General features: G+C 38.5%; 2 protein-coding genes across 3 annotated transcripts in view; one reads left to right on the top strand and one right to left on the bottom strand.

The window, feature by feature from the left end:
• Positions 1 to 24,576, top strand: part of wdfy3 (WD repeat and FYVE domain containing 3) — a 217,582-nt gene that overhangs the window by 128,862 nt on the left and 64,144 nt on the right. Inside the window, 8 exon segments of the mRNA XM_031829582.1 lie at positions 2,490 to 2,569; positions 4,331 to 4,527; positions 10,956 to 11,090; positions 11,658 to 11,725; positions 11,948 to 12,059; positions 13,284 to 13,517; positions 15,041 to 15,140; positions 17,615 to 17,775. Of these exon segments, the coding sequence (XP_031685442.1) occupies positions 2,490 to 2,569; positions 4,331 to 4,527; positions 10,956 to 11,090; positions 11,658 to 11,725; positions 11,948 to 12,059; positions 13,284 to 13,517; positions 15,041 to 15,140; positions 17,615 to 17,775 (1,087 nt within the window).
• Positions 20,021 to 20,582, bottom strand: LOC116374794 (WD repeat and FYVE domain-containing protein 3-like). 2 transcript variants are annotated; one of them, XR_004210727.1, is made up of 2 exons: positions 20,399 to 20,582; positions 20,021 to 20,055 (listed from the first exon to the last, which is right to left on the bottom strand). XR_004210727.1 is itself a non-coding variant. In XM_031829581.1 (2 exons), the coding sequence occupies exons 1-2, from the start codon at positions 20,514 to 20,516 to the stop codon at positions 20,164 to 20,166; spliced, it is 258 nt and encodes an 85-aa protein (XP_031685441.1). In that variant the 5' UTR covers positions 20,517 to 20,582; the 3' UTR covers positions 20,064 to 20,163. The 2 variants fall into 2 exon arrangements, 1 of the variants encoding a protein (XP_031685441.1); XM_031829581.1 differs by lacking the exon at positions 20,021 to 20,055 and adding an exon at positions 20,064 to 20,303.

Here is a 24,576-nt window from a genome sequence, read left to right on the forward strand (position 1 = left end):
CGGTACCGAGTCAATGTGGAGGCTATATACAGGGTGTTACGGTACCGAGTCAATGTGGAGGCTATATACAGGGTGTTACGGTACCGAGTCAATGTGGAGGCTATATACAGGGTGTTACGGTACCGAGTCAATGTGGAGGCTATATACAGGGTGTTACGGTACCGAGTCAATGTGGAGGCTATATACAGGGGGTACCGGTACAGAGTTAATGTGGAGGCTATATACAGGGGGTACCGGTACAGAGTCAATGTGGAGGCTATATACAGGGGGTACCGGTACAGAGTCAATGTGGAGGCTATATACAGGGGGTACCGGTACAGAGTCAATGTGGAGGCTATATACAGGGTGTTACGGTACCGAGTCAATGTGGAGGCTATATACAGGGTGTTACGGTACCGAGTCAATGTGGAGGCTATATACAGGGTGTTACGGTACCGAGTCAATGTGGAGGCTATATACAGGGTGTTACGGTACCGAGTCAATGTGGAGGCTATATACAGGGTGTTACGGTACCGAGTCAATGTGGAGGCTATATACAGGGGGTACCGGTACAGAGTTAATGTGGAGGCTATATACAGGGGGTACCGGTACAGAGTCAATGTGGAGGCTATATACAGGGGGTACCGGTACAGAGTCAATGTGGAGGCTATATACAGGGTGTTACGGTACAGAGTCAATGTGGAGGCTATATACAGGGTGTTACGGTACAGAGTCAATGTGGAGGCTATATACAGGGGGTACCGGTACAGAGTCAATGTGGAGGCTATATACAGGGTGTTACGGTACAGAGTCAATGTGGAGGCTATATACAGGGGGTACCGGTACAGAGTCAATGTGGAGGCTATATACAGGGTGTTACGGTGCAGAGTCAATGTGGAGGCTATATACAGGGGGTACCGGTACAGAGTCAATGTGGAGGCTATATACAGGGGGTACCGGTACAGAGTCAATGTGGAGGCTATATACAGGGGGTACCGGTACAGAGTCAATGTGGAGGCTATATACAGGGGGTACCGGTACAGAGTCAATGTGGAGGCTATATACAGGGGGTACCGGTACAGAGTCAATGTGGAGGCTATATACAGGGGGTACCGGTACAGAGTCAATGTGGAGGCTATATACAGGGGGTACCGTTACAGAGTCAATGTGGAGGCTATATACAGGAGGTACCGGTACAGAATCAATGGGAGGAGGCTATATACAGTGAGTACCAGTACAGAGTCAATGTGCTGGGGCACCGGTTAGTTGAGGTAATTGAGGTAATATGTACATGTAGGTAAAGTGACTACGCATAGATAATAAACAAGAGAGTAGCAGTAGTGTAAAAATGGGGGGTGGGGGGTGTACAATGCAAATAGTCTGGGAAGCCATTTGATTAGATGTTCAGGAGTCTTATATCTTGGGGGTAGAAGCTATTCAGAAGCCTTTTTGACCTAGACTTGGCACTCTGGTACCGGTTGCCGTGTGTTAACAGAGAGAACAGTCTATGACTAGGGTGGCTGGAGTCCTTGGCAATTTTTGGGCCCTTCTTCTGACACTGCCTGGTATAGAGGTCCTGGATGGCAGGAAGCTTGGCCCCAGTGATGTACTGGGCCGTACGCGCACTACCCTCTGTAGTTCCTTGTGTTCGGAGGCCGAGCAGTTGCCATACCAGGCAGTGATGCAACCAGTCAAGATGCTCTTGATGGTGCAGCTGTAGAACCTTTTGAGGATCTGTGGACCTAGGCCAAATCTTTTCAGTCTCCTGCATAGGTGTTGTCGTGCCCTCTTCATGACTGCCGTGGTGTGTTTGGACAATAATAATTTGTTGGTGATGTGGACACCAAGGAACTTGTAGCTCTCAACCTGCTCCACTGCAGCCCCGTCGATGAGAATGGGGGAGTGCTCGGTCCTTCTTTTCCTGTATTCCACAATCATCTTGTTTGTCTTGATCACGTTGAGGGAGAGAATGTTGTCCTTGAACCACACTGCCAGGTCTCTGACCTCCTCCTTATAGGCTGTCACATCATTGTCAGTGATCAGGCCTTCCACTGTTGTGTCGTCGGCAAACTTAATGATGGTGTTGGAGTCGTGCCTGGCCGTGCGGTCATGAGTGAACAGGAAGTACAGGAGGGGACTGAGCACGCACCCCTGAGGAGCCCCTGTGTTGAGGATCAGTGTGGCGAATGTGTTGTTACCTACACTTACCACCTGGGGGTGGCCCGTCAGGAAGTCCAGGATCCAGTTGCAGAGGGAGGTGTTTAGTCCCAGGGTCCTTAGCTTAGTGATAATGTCTTCACTATTATTCTACAATGTAGGAAATAGTTAAAAAATAAAGAAAAACCCTTGAATGAGTAGGTGTGTCCAAACATTTGACTCGTACTGTATTTAGATTGAATATTAACAACGATTGTCACGTACATGATCTGTCAAAAAACATTACATTTCACATTGTCAGGAATTCCCCTGATCATCCATATCATGATTTTACATTGATTTGACGTGCCCAGGTTCAGAGAGGGACTGACCGGAGGCGAATGGCTGGACCACACTGACTCTGTCCTCACCAACAAGATCGGCACCGTGATGGGTGAGTAGAGTGACGTGTGTGTGTGTGTGTGTTTGTTGGATTTTGTGTAGGTGAGTCAATGTATAGATACAAGTTTTAAAAACCCCAACATAATATAACTGTTTACTGTGCAGGATATAGAATGTACCATGATATAGAATGTACCATAATATAATATAGATATAGAATGTACCATAATATATATATAGAATGTACCATGATATAGAATGTACCATAATATAATATATATATAGAATGTGCCATAATATAGATATATATATATAATGTACCCTAAAATAATATAGATATATAATGTACCATAATATAATATAGATATAGAATGTACCATAATATAATATAGATATAGAATGTACCATGATATATAATGTACCATAATATAGATATAGATATAGAATGTACCATAATATAATATAGATATAGAACGTACCATAATATAGATATATATATATAATGTACCCTAAAATAATATAGATATATAATGTACCATAATATAGATATAGATATAGAATGTACCATAATATAGATATAGATATATAATGTACCATAATATAGATATAGATATAGGATGTACCATGATGTAGATATAGAATGTACCCTAAAATAATATAGATATAGAATGTACCATCATATTATATAGATATAGAATGTACCAAATATAGATATAGAATGTACCCTAAAATAATATAGATATAGAACGTACCATAATATAGATATAGAATGTAGCATATAACTGTTTACTGTGCAGGATATAGAATGTACCATAATAGAGTAGAACTGTTTACTGTGCAGGATATAGAATGTACCATAATAGAGTAGAACTGTTTACTGTGCAGGATATAGAATGTGACATAATATAATAGAACTGTTTACTATGCAGGATATAGAATGTACCATAATAGAGTAGAACTATTTACTGTGCAGGATATAGAATGTGACATAATAGAACAGTTTACTGTGCGGGATATAGAATGTAACATAATAGAATAGAACTGTTTACTGTGCGGGATATAGAATGTAACATAATAGAATAGAACTGTTTACTGTGCAGGATATAGAATGTGACATAATAGAACAGTTTACTGTGCGGGATATAGAATGTAACATAATAGAATATAACTGTTTACTGTGCGGGATATAGAATGTAACATAATAGAATATAACTGTTTACTGTGCAGGATATAGAATGTGCCATAATAGAATAGAACTGTTTACAGGATATAGAATGTGACATGCTGCCCCTCTCAGCCCCTTGCCCATCCGTCATTAACCTTGGGATGAGGATGGCTTTTAATGCTTCTTTGTTTGTTTATAATGTCTATCTTGAAACAGGTCTCTCTTCCAAAAGAGATTTTATCTCAATGAAACTAACCCGTGTAACTAAAGGTAAAACTCGGAATAGAATAGAATACTTTAATATCCCATAGTGCACTTCAATATTCCGTCTGCTCTGCAACAAAGTACAGGCATAGAATGTGAGCATACCCACATGTGCTTCGACCCAGCTTGCATAGAAAGGGAAAAGTACAGGCATAGTTAGCGCACATCAATGGCGGTTTCCTAACTGTTAGTTAGTTGTAGTCTATTGTAAGAATAGGGATGTGAGTTTTCCTGATTTTCTGACATTTATCCTCTATTCAAATAACTGGCCTATCCCCTATCTAAAATCCAAATGTATTACATTTTTCCCCCTGAAGTTTTCCTGATCACAACCCTGATTCGCACTTTCCCCAACCTCCTCTCCCTGTCCTCTCTCCTCCTCAGGCTTCAACGTGGGCCGCAGCGCCGGCGGTCGCTCCACGCTACGGGAGATCAACCGAGACGCCTGCCATTTCCCAGGGTTCCCTGTTCTGCAGACGCTGCTGCCGAAACACACCAACGTCCCCGAGCTCTACTTCCTGCTGATGGCCCTGTTCCTGCAACAACCCGTCACAGAGCTGCCGGACAGCCTCCAGGTACATGTTAGTACACAAAACTTTTTATCATTACTTCTTTACTAAAAACCTCTTTTCCCTACTGTACTAGCTAGTTAAAACCTCTTTTCCCTACTGTACTAGCTAGTGTTACCTCTACTAAAAACCTCTTTTCCCTACTGTACTAGCTAGTTAAAACCTCTTTTCCATACTGTACTAGCTAGTTAAAATCTCTTTTCCATACTGTACCAGCTAGTTAAAACCTCTTTTCCCTACTGTACTAGCTAGTGTTACCTCTACTAAAAACCTCTTTTCCATACTGTACTATCTAGTTAAAACCTCTTTTCCATACTGTACTAGCTAGTTAAAACCTCTTTTCCATACTGTACCAGCTAGTTAAAACCTCTTTTCCCTACTGTACTAGCTAGTGTTACCTCTACTAAAAACCTCTTTTCCATACTGTACTAGCTAGTGTTACCTCTACTAAAAACCTGTTACCTCTACTACAAACCTGGGCTTGTGTGGTTACACATGGTATGTGGTTGTGAGGCAGATTGGATGTACTGTCAAATTGTCTAAAACGATGTTGGAGGCGGCTTATGATAGAGAAATTAACATTAAATTCTCTGGCAACAGCTCTGGTAGATATTTCTGCAGTCAGCATGCCAATTGCGCGTTATCTATGGCGTTGTGTTGATGGAGCACTGTGGTAACACTGATGATGAACCTGGAGGACTGTGGTAACACTGATGATGAACCTGGAGGACTGTGGTAACACTGATGAACCTGGAGGACTGTGGTAACACTGATGATGAACCTGGAGGACTGTGGTAACACTGATGATGATTCTGGAGGACTGTGGGACATGGTCAAAGGCTTTATTAGGCCACACTCTACCTCATTGTCATCCAATTTAAACCAATCAACCAACACAACACTACAGAATAAGAAGACCAATTATGACAACTTGAAACGTCTCTCCACAAGCTATCCTTGATCGGCAGATTATCAGAAAATAAATTAATTTATCATGTAAACACCGGGCAGAAACTCTCATCCACATAGCATGTTTCTTTTTTAAATTTTCATAGGGCTCATTCAAGCCAATCTATTAGCTCAATAAATGATCTATTAGCCGTCAATGGATGGTACCATACACTGACCCGTTATTAATCAATTCAAAACTCTGGGATTTCTATGGTCATTTGTCTAGATCTGAGATCTCTGCCGACCTGCAACGCTTAAGCCCCCCTATCACTCTGATGGAACTAAAATAATCCATACAAACAATGATCAGCAGGAAATCCCTGGGGTTTGTTGGAAACCTCCAGAGTTCTTTCTATCCTTATGGATAATTTTTTTTACATCAACTGATTCTAGACATGATTCAATAGAGACGTGAACACTGATATCATTTCTTTAATGTTGAAAAAAAAAGATAAGGACCAGAATGTGGGAATTATCTCCCCCCCCGCCCCATTATAGATTTTGAACGCTGATATCAAATTCGTATGCGAAGATTCTCCCCTCGTCTTCTTCAACGTTCTTGTTATTTTTATCAAAACCAGACTTACAACGGATAACATCCTCAGTCTGCTCCATATTACCGATGGGTAATGAATACTGACTCACCGTCGGCTATATTGCCATCATATTACCGATGGGTCCATGAATACTGACTCACCGTCGGCCATATTGCCATCATATTACCGATGGGTAATGAATACTGACTCACCGTCGGCCATATTGCCATCATATTACCGATGGGTCCATGAATACTGACTCACCGTCGGCCATATTGTCATCATATTACCGATGGGTCCATGAATACTGACTCACCGTCGGCCATATTGCCATCATATTACCGATGGGTCCATGAATACTGACTCACCGTCGGCCATATTGCCATCATATTACCGATGGGTCCATGAATACTGACTCACCGTCGGCCATATTGCCATCATATTACCGATGGGTAATGAATACTGACTCACCGTCGGCCATATTGCCATCATATTACCGATGGGTCCATGAATACTGACTCACCGTCGGCCATATTGCCATCATATTACCGATGGGTCCATGAATACTGACTCACCGTCGGCCATATTGCCATCATATTACCGATGGGTCCATGAATACTGACTCACCGTCGGCCATATTGCCATCATATTACCGATGGGTCCATGAATACTGACTCACCGTCGGCCATATTGCCATCATATTACCGATGGGTCCATGAATACTGACTCACCGTCGGCCATATTGCCATCATATTACCGATGGGTCCATGAATACTGACTCACCGTCGGCCATATTGCCATCATATTACCGATGGGTCCATGAATACTGACTCACCGTCGGCCATATTGCCATCATATTACCGATGGGTCCATGAATACTGACTCACCGTCGGCCATATTGCCATCATATTACCGATGGGTCCATGAATACTGACTCACCGTCGGCCATATTGCCATCATATTACCGATGGGTCCATGAATACTGACTCACCGTCGGCCATATTGCCATCATATTACCGATGGGTCCATGAATACTGACTCACCGTCGGCCATATTGCCATCATATTACCGATGGGTCCATGAATACTGACTCACCGTCGGCCATATTGCCATCATATTACCGATGGGTCCATGAATACTGACTCACCGTCGGCCATATTGCCATCATATTACCGATGGGTCCATGAATACTGACTCACCGTCGGCCATATTGCCATCATATTACCGATGGGTAATGAATACTGACTCACCGTCGGCCATATTGCCATCATATTACCGATGGGTCCATGAATACTGACTCACCGTCGGCCATATTGTCATCATATTACCGATGGGTCCATGAATACTGACTCACCGTCGGCCATATTGCCATCATATTACCGATGGGTCCATGAATACTGACTCACCGTCGGCCATATTGCCATCATATTACCGATGGGTCCATGAATACTGACTCACCGTCGGCCATATTGCCATCATATTACCGATGGGTAATGAATACTGACTCACCGTCGGCCATATTGCCATCATATTACCGATGGGTCCATGAATACTGACTCACCGTCGGCCATATTGCCATCATATTACCGATGGGTCCATGAATACTGACTCACCGTCGGCCATATTGCCATCATATTACCGATGGGTCCATGAATACTGACTCACCGTCGGCCATATTGCCATCATATTACCGATGGGTCCATGAATACTGACTCACCGTCGGCCATATTGCCATCATATTACCGATGGGTCCATGAATACTGACTCACCGTCGGCCATATTGCCATCATATTACCGATGGGTCCATGAATACTGACTCACCGTCGGCCATATTGCCATCATATTACCGATGGGTCCATGAATACTGACTCACCGTCGGCCATATTGCCATCATATTACCGATGGGTCCATGAATACTGACTCACCGTCGGCCATATTGCCATCATATTACCGATGGGTCCATGAATACTGACTCACCGTCGGCCATATTGCCATCATATTACCGATGGGTCCATGAATACTGACTCACCGTCGGCCATATTGCCATCATATTACCGATGGGTCCATGAATACTGACTCACCGTCGGCCATATTGCCATCATATTACCGATGGGTCCATGAATACTGACTCACCGTCGGCCATATTGCCATCATATTACCGATGGGTCCATGAATACTGACTCACCGTCGGCCATATTGCCATCATATTACCGATGGGTCCATGAATACTGACTCACCGTCGGCCATATTGCCATCGGACGTAGAAAAAGCCATTGATCGCTTAGAGCGGCTATATTTATGTTCTACGCTGTATGGACATTGGGGAACAATTCATATCCACTGGTTTAAGAGCTTTATGCCATTCCTTATGCCGTGGTACAACCTGGCAAAATATGCTCATGCCAATTTACCATAGGCAGTCTAATGCTTGTTGTTCTCCCTGGAACCTCCTGCGCAGGCTGTCTGCCCAATCACAACATCATGAGCTTGTTGTTCTCCCTGGAACCTCCTGCGCAGGCTGTCTGCACAATCGCAACATCATGAGCTTGTTGTTCTCCCTGGAACCTCCTGCGCAGGCTGTCTGCCCAATCACAACATCATGAGCTTGTTGTTCTCCCTGGAACCTCCTGCGCAGGCTGTCTGCCCAATCGCAACATCATGAGCTTGTTGTTCTCCCTGGAACCTCCTGTGCAGGCTGTCTGCCCAATCACAACATCATGAGCTTGTTGTTCTCCCTGGAACCTCCTGCGTAGGCTGTCTGCCCAATCACAACATCATGAGCTTGTTGTTCTCCTTGGAACCTCCTGTGCAGGCTGTCTGCCCAATAACAACATCATGAGCTTGTTGTTCTCCCTGGAACCTCCTGCGCAGGCTGTCTGCCCAATCACAACATCATGAGCTTGCCTAGGTGATATTAAATAAATAAATGAGCCCATTTTACTGTACTTGGCACAGACCACCACATATCTCTGTATGCAGACTGATGTACTGCTCTACGTGGGCACCTGAGTTGTTACCTTCTCAGTATTTTTGTTTAGAACTACAGCTGTGTTTCTGGATATAAAATCAACACAGGACGAAATCTGCTCTATTGTCCCTGAACGAGAGCTGCCCCCTCAACATCCCTAGAGTACACCATTCCTGCTGCCTGGGATATATAAATGTATCCTTTTGCAATCTATAGTCAAAAAACAAGTGCAAACCCATTTTAAGAAGCATAGACTGTGATGTGGAAAGATGGGGAGCAAGTACCTCAACTTTTTTCCAGTCTCAATAATTAAAATGAATATGTTGCCAAGAATCAACTTTTATATATATATTATATTATATTATATTTTATATATATTTTATAGTTCAATGATGCCTCTTTCACCACCAGGCCACATTCTTTACTTACTAAATAGGAAACGCCCTTGTATTACATTTTCTACACTTCAAATCTATTTTGGGGATCCTCTTGGTTCCTCTTGGTTAAATACTGAAACAGCTGTGTCCTGGAGGAAAAGCGAGATCCCCTCACAGACTCCAAGACATCATTTTTGGCGCCCCCTGGAGCAGAAACGAGTTCCCCCTCACAGACTCCAAGACATAATTGGTATCACACTCAAACACTGCAAACCCTAATCCGGCCCTATCACCTCACAATTGATCTCAGTCTGATGCCTGGTTGGTAAACAAACCAATCTCACCATCCTCACCTTCCTTTAGTTCACAACCACGCTGTCCACCTAGGTGTCCACATTATTATCAACTAGTATGGGTTACTAATATGATTATGCTTTTGGCTGCTGGACAATAAGATAATATTGATTTGAAAACCAATGGTGTATTAAGTGTGTAAATTAATTCCCTCAACATTTCTATGGTCGTATTTTGTCAAGGGTTGGCTAGGCTAGGGTTGGCTAGGCTAGGGTTGGCTAGGCTAAGCTAGGGTTGGCTAGGCTAAGCTAGGGTTGGCTAGGCTAAGCTAGGGTTGGCTAGGCTAAGCTAGGGTTGGCTAGGCTAAGCTAGGGTTGGCTAGGCTAAGCTAGGGTTGGCTAAGCTAGGGTTGGCTAGGCTAGGGTTGGCTAGGCTAGGGTTGGCTAAGCTAGGGTTGGCTAGGCTAAGATAGGGTTGGCTAGGGTTGGCTAAGCTAGGGTTGGCTAGGCTAGAATTGGCTAAGCTTAGGTTGGCTAGGCTAGGGTTGGCTAAACTTGGGTTGGCTAAGCTTGGGTTGGCTAGGCTAGGGTTGGCTAAGCTAGGGTTGGTTAGGCTTGGGTTGGCTAAGCTAGGGTTGGTTAGGCTAGGGTTGGCTAACCTAGGGTTGGCTAGGCTAGGGTTGGCTAGGCTAGGGTTGGCTAGGCTAGGGTTGGTTAGGCTAGGGTTGGCTAAGCTAGGGTTGGCTAGGCTAGGGTTGGCTAGGCTAGGGTTGGCTAGGCTAGGGTTGGCTAGGCTAGGGTTGGCTAGGGTTGGTTAGGCTAGGGTTGGCTAAGCTAGGGTTGGCTAGGCTAGGGTTGGCTAGGGTTGGCTAGGCTAGGGTTGGCTAGGCTACTTTGAAACAAGTTAAGAAATGCTTCATAAAAATGTATAAAACGTCCAGGTTTTAATCAGTTGTGTTTATAGTTAAATCATTTCAAAATGCTCAACACCTCTTCTCAGATTCAAGGTGGGTAGGGTGAACAACAGGCACTGTCTGGTCATGTGATCATTTGGACATGAGGCTTTAGCCAATCACATACACTTTGACATTTAGGCTTTTTAAAATATATGTACATGAAAAATAGATTAGAATATTATTCAAATTGGGTCTTTCTGATCCAATTCTGATTGGAGTAATTGTTTGCTATTGTGATATGTGTGATTAAAAAAAAAAAACTTTAATTTATATTCTTCTTGTCTCGGACAAGAGGACAGCGTTAATGTGTAACCCTGCTGAGTGTTACCCCTGCCACTGTGTTCTGTGTTTTGTGTTAGTTTGACCTGGACTCTATCTGGACGTTTGTCTTTGGAGTCCCTGCTTCCAGCGCCACCATAGTGGGATCCATCCACAGTGTCTGCACCGAGGCTGGCTTCCTGTTACTGGGGATGCTGAGGAGCATGCTCAACCTGGTGAGAGGAGGAAGAGGAGAGAAGGAGCGAGGGAAGGATAGAGGAGATGAGGAGTGGAGGGAGGAGAGGAGGAGAGAGAAAGGAGGACAAACCCAATCCTTTTTCCATGTAGACGAGCTACTAGATTCACTTCTACAACCAGATGACGTTCTGTCTATGGGATAGTTCTGTCTATGGATAGAGAAAGATATGGGATAGTTCTGTCTATGGATAGAGAAAGATATGGGATAGTTCTGTCTATGGGGATAGAGAAAGATATGGGATAGTTCTGTCTATGGGGATAGAGAAAGATACGAGATAGTTCTGTCTATGGGGATAGAGAAAGATACGAGATAGTTCTGTCTATGGGGATAGAGAAAGATACGAGATAGTTCTGTCTATGGGGATAGAGAAAGGGATTGTTCACCCTAAATAACATGTTGGTTTCCTTATCCTGTTAGCAGTCTTAAGGAGAGGCAGCAATCCATCCATGGTTGAGTTTACCTAGCTTGCTGTCACCAAATGTCATATAACTGCTGGATCTTCTTCTACCATCAAATGACGTTGTGCTTTTCTTCGTCCTCTTAGCCGTGGCAGTCTGAGGAAGAGGGTTCGTGGCTGAGGGAGTACCCGGTGACTCTGATGCAGTTCTTCAGGTACCTGTATCACATATATAATAAAAAAATATATATATATATTTAAAATAATCGGTATCATAAATAATAGTCATAATGTGTGTGTGTGTGTGTGTATATATATATATATATACACAGACAGTTCAAAAGTTTGGACACACCTACTCATTCAAGGGTTTTTCTTTATTTTTACTATATTCTACATATATCTATATATCACTAATAAGTGATTTATTATTACAGGTACCTGTATCACAACGTCCCAGACCTGGCCCCAATGTGGCACAGCCCAGAGTTCCTGTGTGTCCTGGCTGCCTCAGTCTTCCCCTTCAACATCAGGCCCTACTCTGAGATGGTGAGAGGCTCAACTGTATCCAAATGTAGAATTGTTTTTCCCCTGTGTGTGTGTTTTCTACAGTAGCTATATGTGTGTTCTCTGAGCTCCATCTAATCCTCTCCTCCCTCCCTCCCTCCCTCCCTCCCTCCCTCCCTCCCTCCCTCCCTCCCTCCCTCCCTCCCTCCCTCCCTCCCTCCCTCCCTCCCTCCCTCCCTCCCTCCCTCCCTCCCTCCCTCCCTCCCCTCTCTCCCTCCCTCTCCTCCCCCCCTCCCTCTCCTCCCCTCTCTCCCTTCTCTCCCTCTCTCTCTCTCCCTCCTCTCCCCTTCTCTCCCTCTCTCTCCCCTCCCCTCCCCTCCCCTCCCCTCCCCTCCCCTCCCCTCCCCTCCTCTCCTCTCCTCTCCTCTCCTCTTCTCTTCTCTTCTCTTCTCTTCTCTTCTCTTCTCTTCTCTCTCTCCTCTCCTCTCCTCTCCTCTCCTCTCCTCTCCTCTCCTCTCCTCTCCTCTCCTCTCCTCTCCTCTCTCCTCTCCTCTCCTCTCCTCTCCTCTCCTCTCCTCTCCTCTCCTCTCCTCTCCTCTCCTCTCCTCTCCTCTCCTCTCCTCTCCCCTCCTCTCCCCTCCTCTCCCCTCCTCTCCCCCCCTCTCCTCTCTCCCCTCCTCTCCTCTCCTCTCCTCTCCTCTCCTCTCCTCCTCTCCTCTCCTCTCCTCTCCCTCTCCTCTCTCCCTCTCCCCTCCTCTCCCATTCCCTCCTCTCCCCTCCCCCTCTCCTCTCTCCCTCTCCTCTCCCCCCTCTCCTCTCTCCTCTCCTCTCCCACCCCCTCCCCTCCTCTCCTCCCCTTCCCTCCTCTCCTCTCCCCTCCCCTCCCCTCCCTCCCCTCCCCTCCCCTCCCCTCCCCTCCCCTCCCCTCCTCTCCCCTCCTCTCCTCTCCCCCCTCTCCTCTCCTCTCCTCTCCTCTCCTCTCCTCTCCTCTCCTCTCCTCTCCTCTCCTCTCCTCTCCTCTCCTCTCCCTCCCCTCCTCTCCCATCCTCTCCCCTCCCCCCTCTCCTCTCTCCCTCCCTCTCCTCTCCTCTCCCCTCCTCTCCTCTCCCCTCCTCTCCTCTCCTCTCCCCTCCTCTCCTCTCCTCTCCTCTCCTCTCCTCTCCTCTCCCCTCCCCTCCCCTCCCCTCCTCTCCCCTCCCCTCCCCTCCTCTCCCCTCCTCTCCCCTCCTCTCCTCTCCTCTCCTCTCCTCTCCTCTCCTCTCTCAGGTGAGTGACCTGGATGACGAAGCAGGGTCACCAACGGAAGAATTCAAGGCCTTCACCGCCGACACGGGCATGAACCGTAGCCAATCGGAATACTGCAACGTGGGTTCGAAGACCTACCTGACCAATCATCCGGCCAAGAAGTATGTGTTTGACTTCATGAAGGTGCTGATCATGGACAACCTGTGTCTGACTCCGGCCAACAAACAGACGTCCACCATAGACCTACTGTTAGAGGTGAGACAAATCAATCAAATGTATTTATGGAGCCCTTTTTTACATCAGCTGATATCTCAAAGTGCTGTACAGAAACCCAGCCTAAAACCCCAAACAGCAAGCAATGCAGGTGTAGAAGCACGGTGGCTAGGAAAAACTCCCTAGAAAGGCCAAAACCTAGGAAGAAACCTAGAGAGGAACCAGGCTATGAGGGGTGGCCAGTCCTCTTCTGGCTGTGCCGGGTGGAGATTATAACAGAACATGCTATGAGCAGTTACTGCCTTTTTTTGCTTGGTAGGGCAGTACTGTTTACCTTTTTGTTGGTGACACTTTGATATCTTGATAATATGCAGCTGTTTAAAGGTCAAATCCACAGATGAAACGATAACAAAACGCCCTCCTCGCCTGTTTTGGTAAAAAGATGAGGTATTGGCCTGATAGTACCAAAGTGCTATCATAGTACCAAAGTGCTATCATAGTACCAAAGCGCTATCATAGTACCAAAGTGCTATCATAGTACCAAAGCGCTATCATAGTACCAAAGTGCTATCATAGTACCAAAGTGCTATCCTAGTACCAAAGTGCTATCCTAGTACCAAAGTGCTATCCTAGTACCAAAGTGCTATCCTAGTACCAAAGTGCTATCATAGTACCAAAGCGCTATCATAGTACCAAAGCGCTATCATAGTACCAAAGTGCTATCACCAAAGTGCTATCACCAAAGTGCTATCACCAAAGTACCAAAGTGCTATCGTAGTACCAAAGTGCTATCCTAGTACCAAAGTGCTATCCTAGTACCAAAGTGCTATCCTAGTACCAAAGTGCTATCCTAGTACCAAAGTGCTATCCTAGTACCAAAGTGCTATCATAGTACCAAAGTGCTATCCTGACAGAAACCGGTGGGATTTAATTGCTATTAGTTGATCATCTAGATTAAGGGTTGCAAAAATCCGGGAACGCTCCCAAAGGAATTTCTGGAAAACGGGGGAATTTTGGTTTAAGTTTCTAGATTTTTGCAACCCTTAATCTAGCTATTGTGTCAGGAAAGTGGAAATCTGCAGTTGATACATACATCCATTTTTGGACTTATAGATTATATATTTATATCCATTGATTCTTGAGGAATATATAAATGCCTCATGAGTTTAGATCAACTAATGCACTCCATGAGAACCCAAAATATCAGCTTGTTTTTCTCCAATGTTTAAACATTGTAAATGTAAACAAACACTGTATATCCTCATAACATGAATACAACTATCATGTTGATATCATGGTGGTCAGTCCTGTATATCCTCATAACATGGTTACAACTATCATGTTGATATCATGGTGGTCAGTCCTGTATATCCTCATAACATGGTTACAACTATCATGTTGATATCATGGTGGTCAGTCCTCACATCCATAGTTCTGTCTTAATCTGAGAGTGGTTACATTTCTCCAGGCCAATACCTCATCTTTTTAACCAAAACAGGCGAGGAGGGCGTTTTGTTATCGTTTCAACGGTTGATTGGCGCTTTAACGTAGAGTTGTCTCCCCAGGCGTCCCCAGAGCGCTCCACCAGGACTCAGCAGAAAGAGTTCCAGTCCCACATCCTGGACTCTGTCATGGAACACCTGCTGGCTGCTGATGTCCTCCTAGGTACTTACACCACACCACACCACACACCACCACACCACACCACACACTGCTCTACGAATCAGAGAACCCTACAGAACACAATACTCAGCAAATCAGAGAAGAATCATACGAAACATAATAATCAGCCAATCAGAAAATAACCCTACAGAACACAATAATCAGCCAATCAGAAAATAACCCTACAGAACACAATAATCAGCCAATCAGAAAATAACCCTACAGAACACAATAATCAGCCAATCAGAGAAGAACCCTATAGAACACAATCAGAGAAGAATCCTACTAAACACAATAATCGGCCAATCAGAGAAGAACCCAACAAAACACAATAATCGGCCAATCAGAAAAGAACCCTACAATAATCAGCCAATCAGAGAAGAACCCTACAATAATCAGCAAAGGGAAAAGGGCTGGAGATCTCCAGAGCCGCCTCCTACTCCAACAGGCTGACGAAGACATCCTCAAAGCTTGAATACCCATCTAACCACCTGTAGTCTCCAGTCTATAATATACCCATCTAACTACCTCTGGTCTCCAGTCTATAATATACCCATCTAACCACCTGTAGTCTCCAGGCTATAATATACCCATCTAACCACCTGTAGTCTCCAGTCTATAATATACCCATCTAACTACCTCTGGTCTCCAGTCTATAATATACCCATCTAACTACCTCTGGTCTCCAGTCTATAATATACCCATCTAACTACCTCTGGTCTCCAGTCTATAATATACCCATCTAACCACCTGTAGTCTCCAGTCTATAATATACCCATCTAACTACCTCTGGTCTCCAGTCTATAATATACCCATCTAACCACCTGTAGTCTCCAGGCTATAATATACCCATCTAACCACCTGTAGCCTCCAGTCTATAATATACCCATCTAACCACCTCTGGTCTCCAGTCTATAATATACCCATCTAACCACCTGTAGTATCCAGTCTATAATATACCCATCTAACTACCTCTGGTCTCCAGTCTATAATATACCCATCTAACCACCTGTAGTATCCAGTCTATAATATACCCATCTAACTACCTCTGGTCTCCAGTCTATAATATACCCATCTAACTACCTCTGGTCTCCAGTCTATAATATACCCATCTAACCACCTATAGCCTCCAGTCTATAATATACCCATCTAACCACCTGTAGTCTCCAGTCTATAATATACCCATCTAACCACCTGTAGCCTCCAGTCTATAATATACCCATCTAACCACCTGTAGCCTCCAGTCTATAATATACCCATCTAACCACCTGTAGTCTCCAGGCTATAATATACCCATCTAACCACCTGTAGTCTCCAGTCTATAATATACCCATCTAACCACCTGTAGCCTCCAGTCTATAATATACCCATCTAACCACCTGTAGTCTCCAGTCTATAATATACCCATCTAACCACCTGTAGTCTCCAGTCTATAATATACCCATCTAACCACCTGTAGCCTCCAGTCTATAATATACCCATCTAACCACCTGTAGTCTCCAGTCTATAATATACCCATCTAACCACCTGTAGTCTCCAGGCTACAATATACCCATCTAACCACCTGTAGTCTCCAGTCTATAATATACCCATCTAACCACCTGTAGCCTCCTGTAGCCTCCAGTCTATAATATACCCATCTAGCGTTGGTTAGAGCGTTGGACTAGTAACCAGAAGGTTGCAAGTTCAAACCCCCGAGCTGACAAGGTACAAATCTGTCGTTCTGCCCCTGAACAGGCAGTTAACCCACTGTTCCCAGGCCGTCATTGAAAATAAGAATGTGTTCTTAACTGACTTGCCTGGTTAAATAAAGGTCAAATAAAATAAAAATAACCACCTCTGGTCTCCAGTCTATAATATACTATTCTAACTACCTCTGGTCTCCAGTCTGTAATATACTATTCTAACTACCTCTGGTCTCCAGTCTGTAATTTACTATTCTAACTACCTCTGGTCTCCAGTCTGTAATTTACTATTCTAACTACCTCTGGTCTCCAGTCTATAATATGAACAGTAAGATCCTTGTCCTAGTCTCAACCAACCAGCAGGTGGCGGTAATCAACCATCCTGTTTACACTCCCCCATATAACCAGCAGAGGAAGAAGACACACACACACACACACACACACACACACACACACACACACACACACACACACACACACACCCCTACTGGTTGCTGACGTCCTCATAAATACACACACACACACCCCTACTGGTTGCTGACATCCTTCTAGATATACACACACACACACACACACACACACATCCTCCTAGGTACTGACCTACTTTTAGAGAAAACATCAAGTAATCATTCATGAGAGGAAGCAGGTAGCTGTGTTAGAGAGGCAGAGCAGCAGCCAGACGATTGATGGTTAAACACGACTGAGGAACCGAGGGGCTGCTGCTCTCACCCTGTGCCTCTCGTACAGACATTTCCATTCTAACCAAATGCCCCCCCCCACTTCTCCTACCAGGTGAGGATGCATCCTTGCCCATCACCATTGGAGGGAGCTACCAGGTACTGGTGAACAACGTGTTCTTCTTCACACAGCGCGTGGTGGACAAGCTGTGGCAGGGCATGTTCAACAAGGAGTCCAAGATGGTGGTGGAGTTTATAGTGCAGCTTATAGGACAGGTGAGGACGACCTAGACCAAGGTTTCTTCAATATCTTGATTCATTCCAGGTCTGGCACATGCTGAAACGGGACGGGCAGGATTAATTGTCCTGATGGCGCACGCACATACAAGCGCCTTCAGAATCTATTCACACCCCTTGATTGTGTCCACGTCGTTGTTGTGTTACTGCCTGAATTTAAAAGAGATTCAATTGATATTTTCTGTTACTGTCCTACACACATTACACCTGAATGCCAAGGTGTTATGTTTGGAACAAATCCAGTACAACACATTAATGAGTACCACTCTCCATATTTTCAATCATAGTGGTGGCTGCATCATGTTATGGGTATGCTTGTAATCAAGTTTTTCAGGATAAAAAAAAATGAAACGAGCTTAAGCGCAGGCAGAGTCCTAGAGGAAAACCTGGTTCAGTCTCTTTCCACCAGACACTAGAAGATGAATTGACCTTTCAGTAAGACAATAAGGCTAATCTACACTGGAGTTGATTACCAAGAACACAGTGAATGTTCCTGAGAGGCCGAGTTAAAGTATTGACTTAAATCTGATTTAAAAATCTACAGCAAGACTTGAAAATGGTTGTCTAGCAATGATCAACAACACATTTGACAGAGCTTGAATCATTTTTTAAAGAATAATGGGTAAATGTTGCACAATCTTTAGAAACGTAGCCAGAAATAACACTGCTGTAATCACTGCCAAAGGGGATTCTATCATGTATTGACTTAGAGAATTGAATACTTATCTAAACAAGAGTTACATTAGTTACATTACATTAGTTACATTACATTAGTTACATTACATTAGTTACATTATATTAGTTACATTATATTAGTTACATTAGTAATATTACATTAGTTATATTACATTAGTTATATTACATTAGTTATATTACATTAGTTATATCACAGCAGTTATATAACATTAGTTACATTAGTTATATTATATTAGTTATATTACATAAGTTATATTACATTAGTTACATCACATTAGTTATATTACATTAGTTATATTACATTAGTTATATTATATCAGTTATAGTAGGTATATTATATTAGTTATACTACATAAGTTATATTAGTTATATTATATTAGTTATATTACATTAGTTATATTAGGTATATTATACTAGTTATATTATATTAGTTATATTAGGTATATTATATTAGTTATACTACATAAGTTATATTAGTTATATTATATTAGTTATATTACATTAGTTATATTAGGTATATTATACTAGTTATATTATATTAGTTATATTAGGTATATTATACTAGTTATATTATATTAGTTATATTAGGTATATTATACTAGTTATATTATATTAGTTATATTAGGTATATTATATTAGTTATATTACATTAGTTATATTAGGTATATTATACCAGTTATATTATATTAGTTATATTAGGTATATTATATTAGGTATATTATATTAGTTATATTATATTAGTTATATTAGGTATATTATACTAGTTATATTATATTAGTTATATTAGGTATATTATATTAGGTATATTATATTAGTTATATTATATTGGTTATATTAGGTATATTATATTAGTTATATCATATTAGTTATATTACACTTGTTATATTAGGTATATTATATTAGTTATATTATATTACTTATATCACATTGGTTATATTACACTAGTTATATTAGGTATCTTATATTAGTTATATTATATTAGTTATATTAGGTATATTATATTAGTTATATTATATTAGGTATATTATATTAGTTATATTAACGTAGTTATATTATATTAGTTATATTATATTAGTTATATTACATTGGTTATATTATATTAGTCGTATTAGGTATATTATATGAGTTATATTATACTAGTTATATTGGGTATATTATATGAGTTATATTATACTAGTTATATCGGGTATATTATATGAGTTATATTATATTAGTTACATTACATTATTTATATTACATTAGTTCTATTAGTTACATTACATTAGTTACATTACATTAGTTACATTACATTAGTTACATTACATTAGTTACATTACATTAGTTACATTACATTAGTTACATTAGTTATATTACATTAGCTACATTACATTAGTTACATTACATTCGTTACATTACATTAGTTACATTACATTAGTTACATTAGTAATATTACATTAGTTGCATTACATTAGTTATGTTACATCAGTTATATTACATTAGTTACAGTAGTTATATTACATTAGTTATATTACATCAGTTATATTAGGGACACACGGTTTACTGCCTTCAGCAGCAGCTGGCGACCTGGGGGACAGGACAGGAGTTAGGGACACATGGTTTACTGTCTTCAGCAGCAGCTGGAGACCTGGGGGACAGACAGGACAGGAGTTAGGGACACATGGTTTACTGTCTTCAGCAGCAGCTGGCGACCTTGGAGACAGGACAGGAGTTAGGGACACACAGTTTACTGTCTTCAGCAGCAGCTGGCGACCTGGGGGACAGGACAGGAGTTAGGGACACACGGTTTACTGTCTTCAGCAGCAGCTGGCGACCTGGGGGACAGGACAGGAGTTAGGGACACACACACATAGAAACACACTTTGAAAGAGAGACAGACAGAAAGGCAGGCAGACAGACGTTATGTTACCTTCGCTAACTTCCTGGCTGTGTCTGTTATCAGGTCCATTCTCAGCGGGCATCATGACGTGCCAGGTGGTCATACGAGCCTCTGCCTCCAAACCAAAACCCTCCACACTACTGCACATAGACAGAGAGAGAGAGACAGAGAGAGAGAGAGAGACAGACACAGAGAGAGGAGAGACAGAGAGAGACAGAGAGAGAGAGAGAGAGAGAGAGAGGAGGAGGGAGACAGAGGAGAGAGACAGAAGGAGAGAGAGAGTGAGAGAGAAAGAGAGCAGAAGAGGATATAACATTACATATAACATTACATTAGTTACATTACATTAGTTACATTACATTAGTTACATTAGTTATATTACATTAGCTACATTACATTAGTTACATTACATTCGTTACATTACATTAGTTACATTACATTAGTTACATTAGTAATATTACATTAGTTGCATTACATTAGTTATGTTACATCAGTTATATTACATTAGTTACAGTAGTTATATTACATTAGTTATATTACATCAGTTATATTAGTTATATTACACTAGTTATATTAGGTATATTATATTAGCTATATTATATTAGTTATACTAGTTATATTATATTAGTTATATTACATCAGCTATATTACATTAGTCACATTACATTAGTTATATTAGGTATATTATATTAGTCATATTATATAAGTTATATTATATTAGTTATATTACATTAGTTATATTACATTAGTTATATTACATCAGCTATATTACATTAGTCACATTACATTAGTTATATTAGGTATATTATATTAGTAATATTATATAAGTTATATTATACTAGTTATATTATATTAGTTATATTACATTAGTTATATTAGGTATATTATATTACTTATATTACATTAGTTATATTAGGTATATTATATTAGGTATATTATATTAGGTATATTATATTACTTATATTACATTAGTTATATTAGGTATATTATATTAGTTATATTATATTAGGTATATTACATTAGTTATATTAGGTATATTATATTAGTTATATTATATTAGGTATATTATATTAGTTATATTACAGTAGTTATATTACATTAGTTATATTAGGTATATTATATTAGGTATATTATATTAGTTATATTAGGTATCTTATATGAGTTATATTATATTAGGTATATTACATTAGTTATATTAGTTATATTATATTAGTTATATTATATTAGTTGTATTATATTAGTTATATTAGGTATATTATATTAGGTATATTATATTAGTTATATTAGGTATCTTATATGAGTTATATTATATTAGTTATATTACATTAGTTATATTAGGTATATTATATTAGTTATATTATACAAGTTATATTACATTGGGTATATTATATTACTTATATTATATTAGGTATATTACAGTAGTTATATTACATTAGTTATATTAGGTATATTATATTAGGTATATTATATTAGTTACACCAGGTATAGCAGGGATATTATATTAGTTATATTACATTAGTTATATTAGTTATATTATATTAGTTATATTACATTAGTTATATTATATTAGTTATATTACATTAGTTATATTATATTAGTTATATTACATTAGTTATATTAGGTATATTATATTAGTTATATTATATTAGTTATATTACATTAGTTATATTAGGTATATTATATTAGTTATATTACATTAGTTATATTAGGTATATTATATTAGTTATATTATATTAGTTATATTACATTAGTTATATTAGGTATATTACATTAGTTATATTATATTAGTTATATTACATTAGTTATATTAGGTATATTACATTAGTTATATTATATTAGTTATATTACATTAGTTATATTAGGTATATTATATTAGTTATATTATATTAGTTATATTACATTAGTTATATTAGGTATATTACATTAGTTATATTATATTAGTTATATTACATTAGTTATATTAGGTATATTACATTAGTTATATTATATTAGTTATATTACATTAGTTATATTAGGTATATTATATTAGTTATATTATATTAGTTATATTACATTAGTTATATTAGGTATATTACATTAGTTATATTATATTAGTTATATTACATTAGTTATATTAGGTATATTATATTAGTTATATTATATTACTTATATCACATTGGCTATATTATATTAGTTATATTAGGTATATTATATTAGGTATATTATATTAGCTATATTACATTAGTTATATTAGGTTTATTATATTAGTTATATTATATTAGTTATATTATATTAGTTATATTAACGTGGTTATATTATATTAGTTATATTATATTAGTTGTATTATATTAGTTGTATTGGGTATATTATATTAGTTATATTAGGTATATTATATTAGTTATATTGCATTAGTTATATTAGGTGTATTATATTAGTTATATTAGGTATATTAGATGAGTTATAATATATTAGTTATATTACATTAGTTATATTAGGTATATTATATTGGTTATATTAGGTATATTATATTAGGTATATTATATTAGTTATACTAGTTATATTAGGTATATTATATTAGTTATATTACATTAGTTACATTAGTTATATTATATTAGTTATACTAGTTATATTAGGTATATTATATTAGTTATATTACATTAGTTACATTAGTTATATTACATTAGTTATATTATATTAGTTATATTACATTAGTTATATTACATTCATTATATTAGTTATATTACATTGGTTACATTAGTTATATTATATGAGTTATATTACATTAGTTATATTAGTTATATTATATTAGTTACATTAAATTAGTTATATTAGGTATATTATATTAGTTATATTACATTGGGTATATTAGGTATATTATATCAGTTATATTATACTAGTTATATTATATTAGTTATATCAGGTATATTATGAGTTATATTATATTAGTTATATTACATTAGTTATATTAGGTATATTATATTAGTTATATTATACAAGTTATATTACATTGGGTATATTATATTAGTTATATTGCATTAGTTATATTAGGTGTATTATATTAGTTATATTAGGTATATTAGATGAGTTATATTATATTAGTTATATTACATTAGTTATATTAGGTATATTATATTGGTTATATTAGGTATATTATATTAGGTATATTATATTAGTTATACCAGTTATATTAGGTATATTATATTAGTTATATTACATTAGTTACATTAGTTATATTATATTAGTTATATTACATTAGTTATATTATATTAGTTATATTACATTAGTTATATTACATTCGTTATATTAGTTATATTACATTAGTTACATTAGTTATATTATATGAGTTATATTACATTAGTTATATTAGTTATATTATATTAGTTACATTACATTAGTTATATTAGGTATATTATATTAGTTATATTATACAAGTTATATTACATTGGGTATATTAGGTATATTATATCAGTTATATTATATTAGTTATATTATATTAGTTATATCAGGTATATTATGAGTTATATTATATTAGTTACATTACATTAGTTATATTAGGTATATTATATTAGTTATATTATACAAGTTATATTACATTGGGTATATTATATAAGTTATATTATATTAGTCGTATTATATTACATTTGTTATATTACATTTGTTATATTACATTAGTTATATTATATTAGTTATATTACATTAGTTATATTATAGTAGTTACATTACATTAGTTACATTACATTAGTTATATTATAGTAGTTACATTACATTAGTTATATTAGGTAGTTATACTAGTTATATTAGGTATATTATATTAGTTATATTACATTAGTTACATTAGTTATATTATATTAGTTATATTATATTAGTTATATTATATCAGTTATATTACGTTAGTTATATTAGTTATATTACATTAGTTATATTACATTAGTTACATTACATTAGTTATATTACATTAGTTACATTACATTAGTTATATTACATTAGTTATATTACATTAGTTATATTACATTAGTTACATTACATTAGTTACATTAGTTACATTACATTAGTTACATTACATTAATTACATTAGTTATATTACAATAGTTATATTACATTAGTTACATTACATTAGTTACATTACATTAGTTACATTACATTAGTTACATTACATTAGTTACATGAGTTATGTTACATTAGTTATATTACATTAGTTACATTAGTTATATTACATTAGTTATATTACA

The sequence above is a fragment of the Oncorhynchus kisutch genome, linkage group LG8 (genome assembly GCF_002021735.2).
Source record: "Oncorhynchus kisutch isolate 150728-3 linkage group LG8, Okis_V2, whole genome shotgun sequence".
Taxonomy (NCBI): domain Eukaryota; kingdom Metazoa; phylum Chordata; class Actinopteri; order Salmoniformes; family Salmonidae; genus Oncorhynchus; species Oncorhynchus kisutch.

Coding starts and splice junctions, on each gene's coding strand:
- LOC116374794 (XM_031829581.1), bottom strand. CDS start 20,516: ATGTGCAGTAGTGTGGAGGGTTTTGGTTTGGAGGCAGAGGCTCGTATG. Junction 20,304..20,398: donor CAGCCAGGAAGTTAGCGAAG/GTAACATAACGT, acceptor CCTGTCCCCCAG/GTCGCCAGCTGCTGCTGAAG.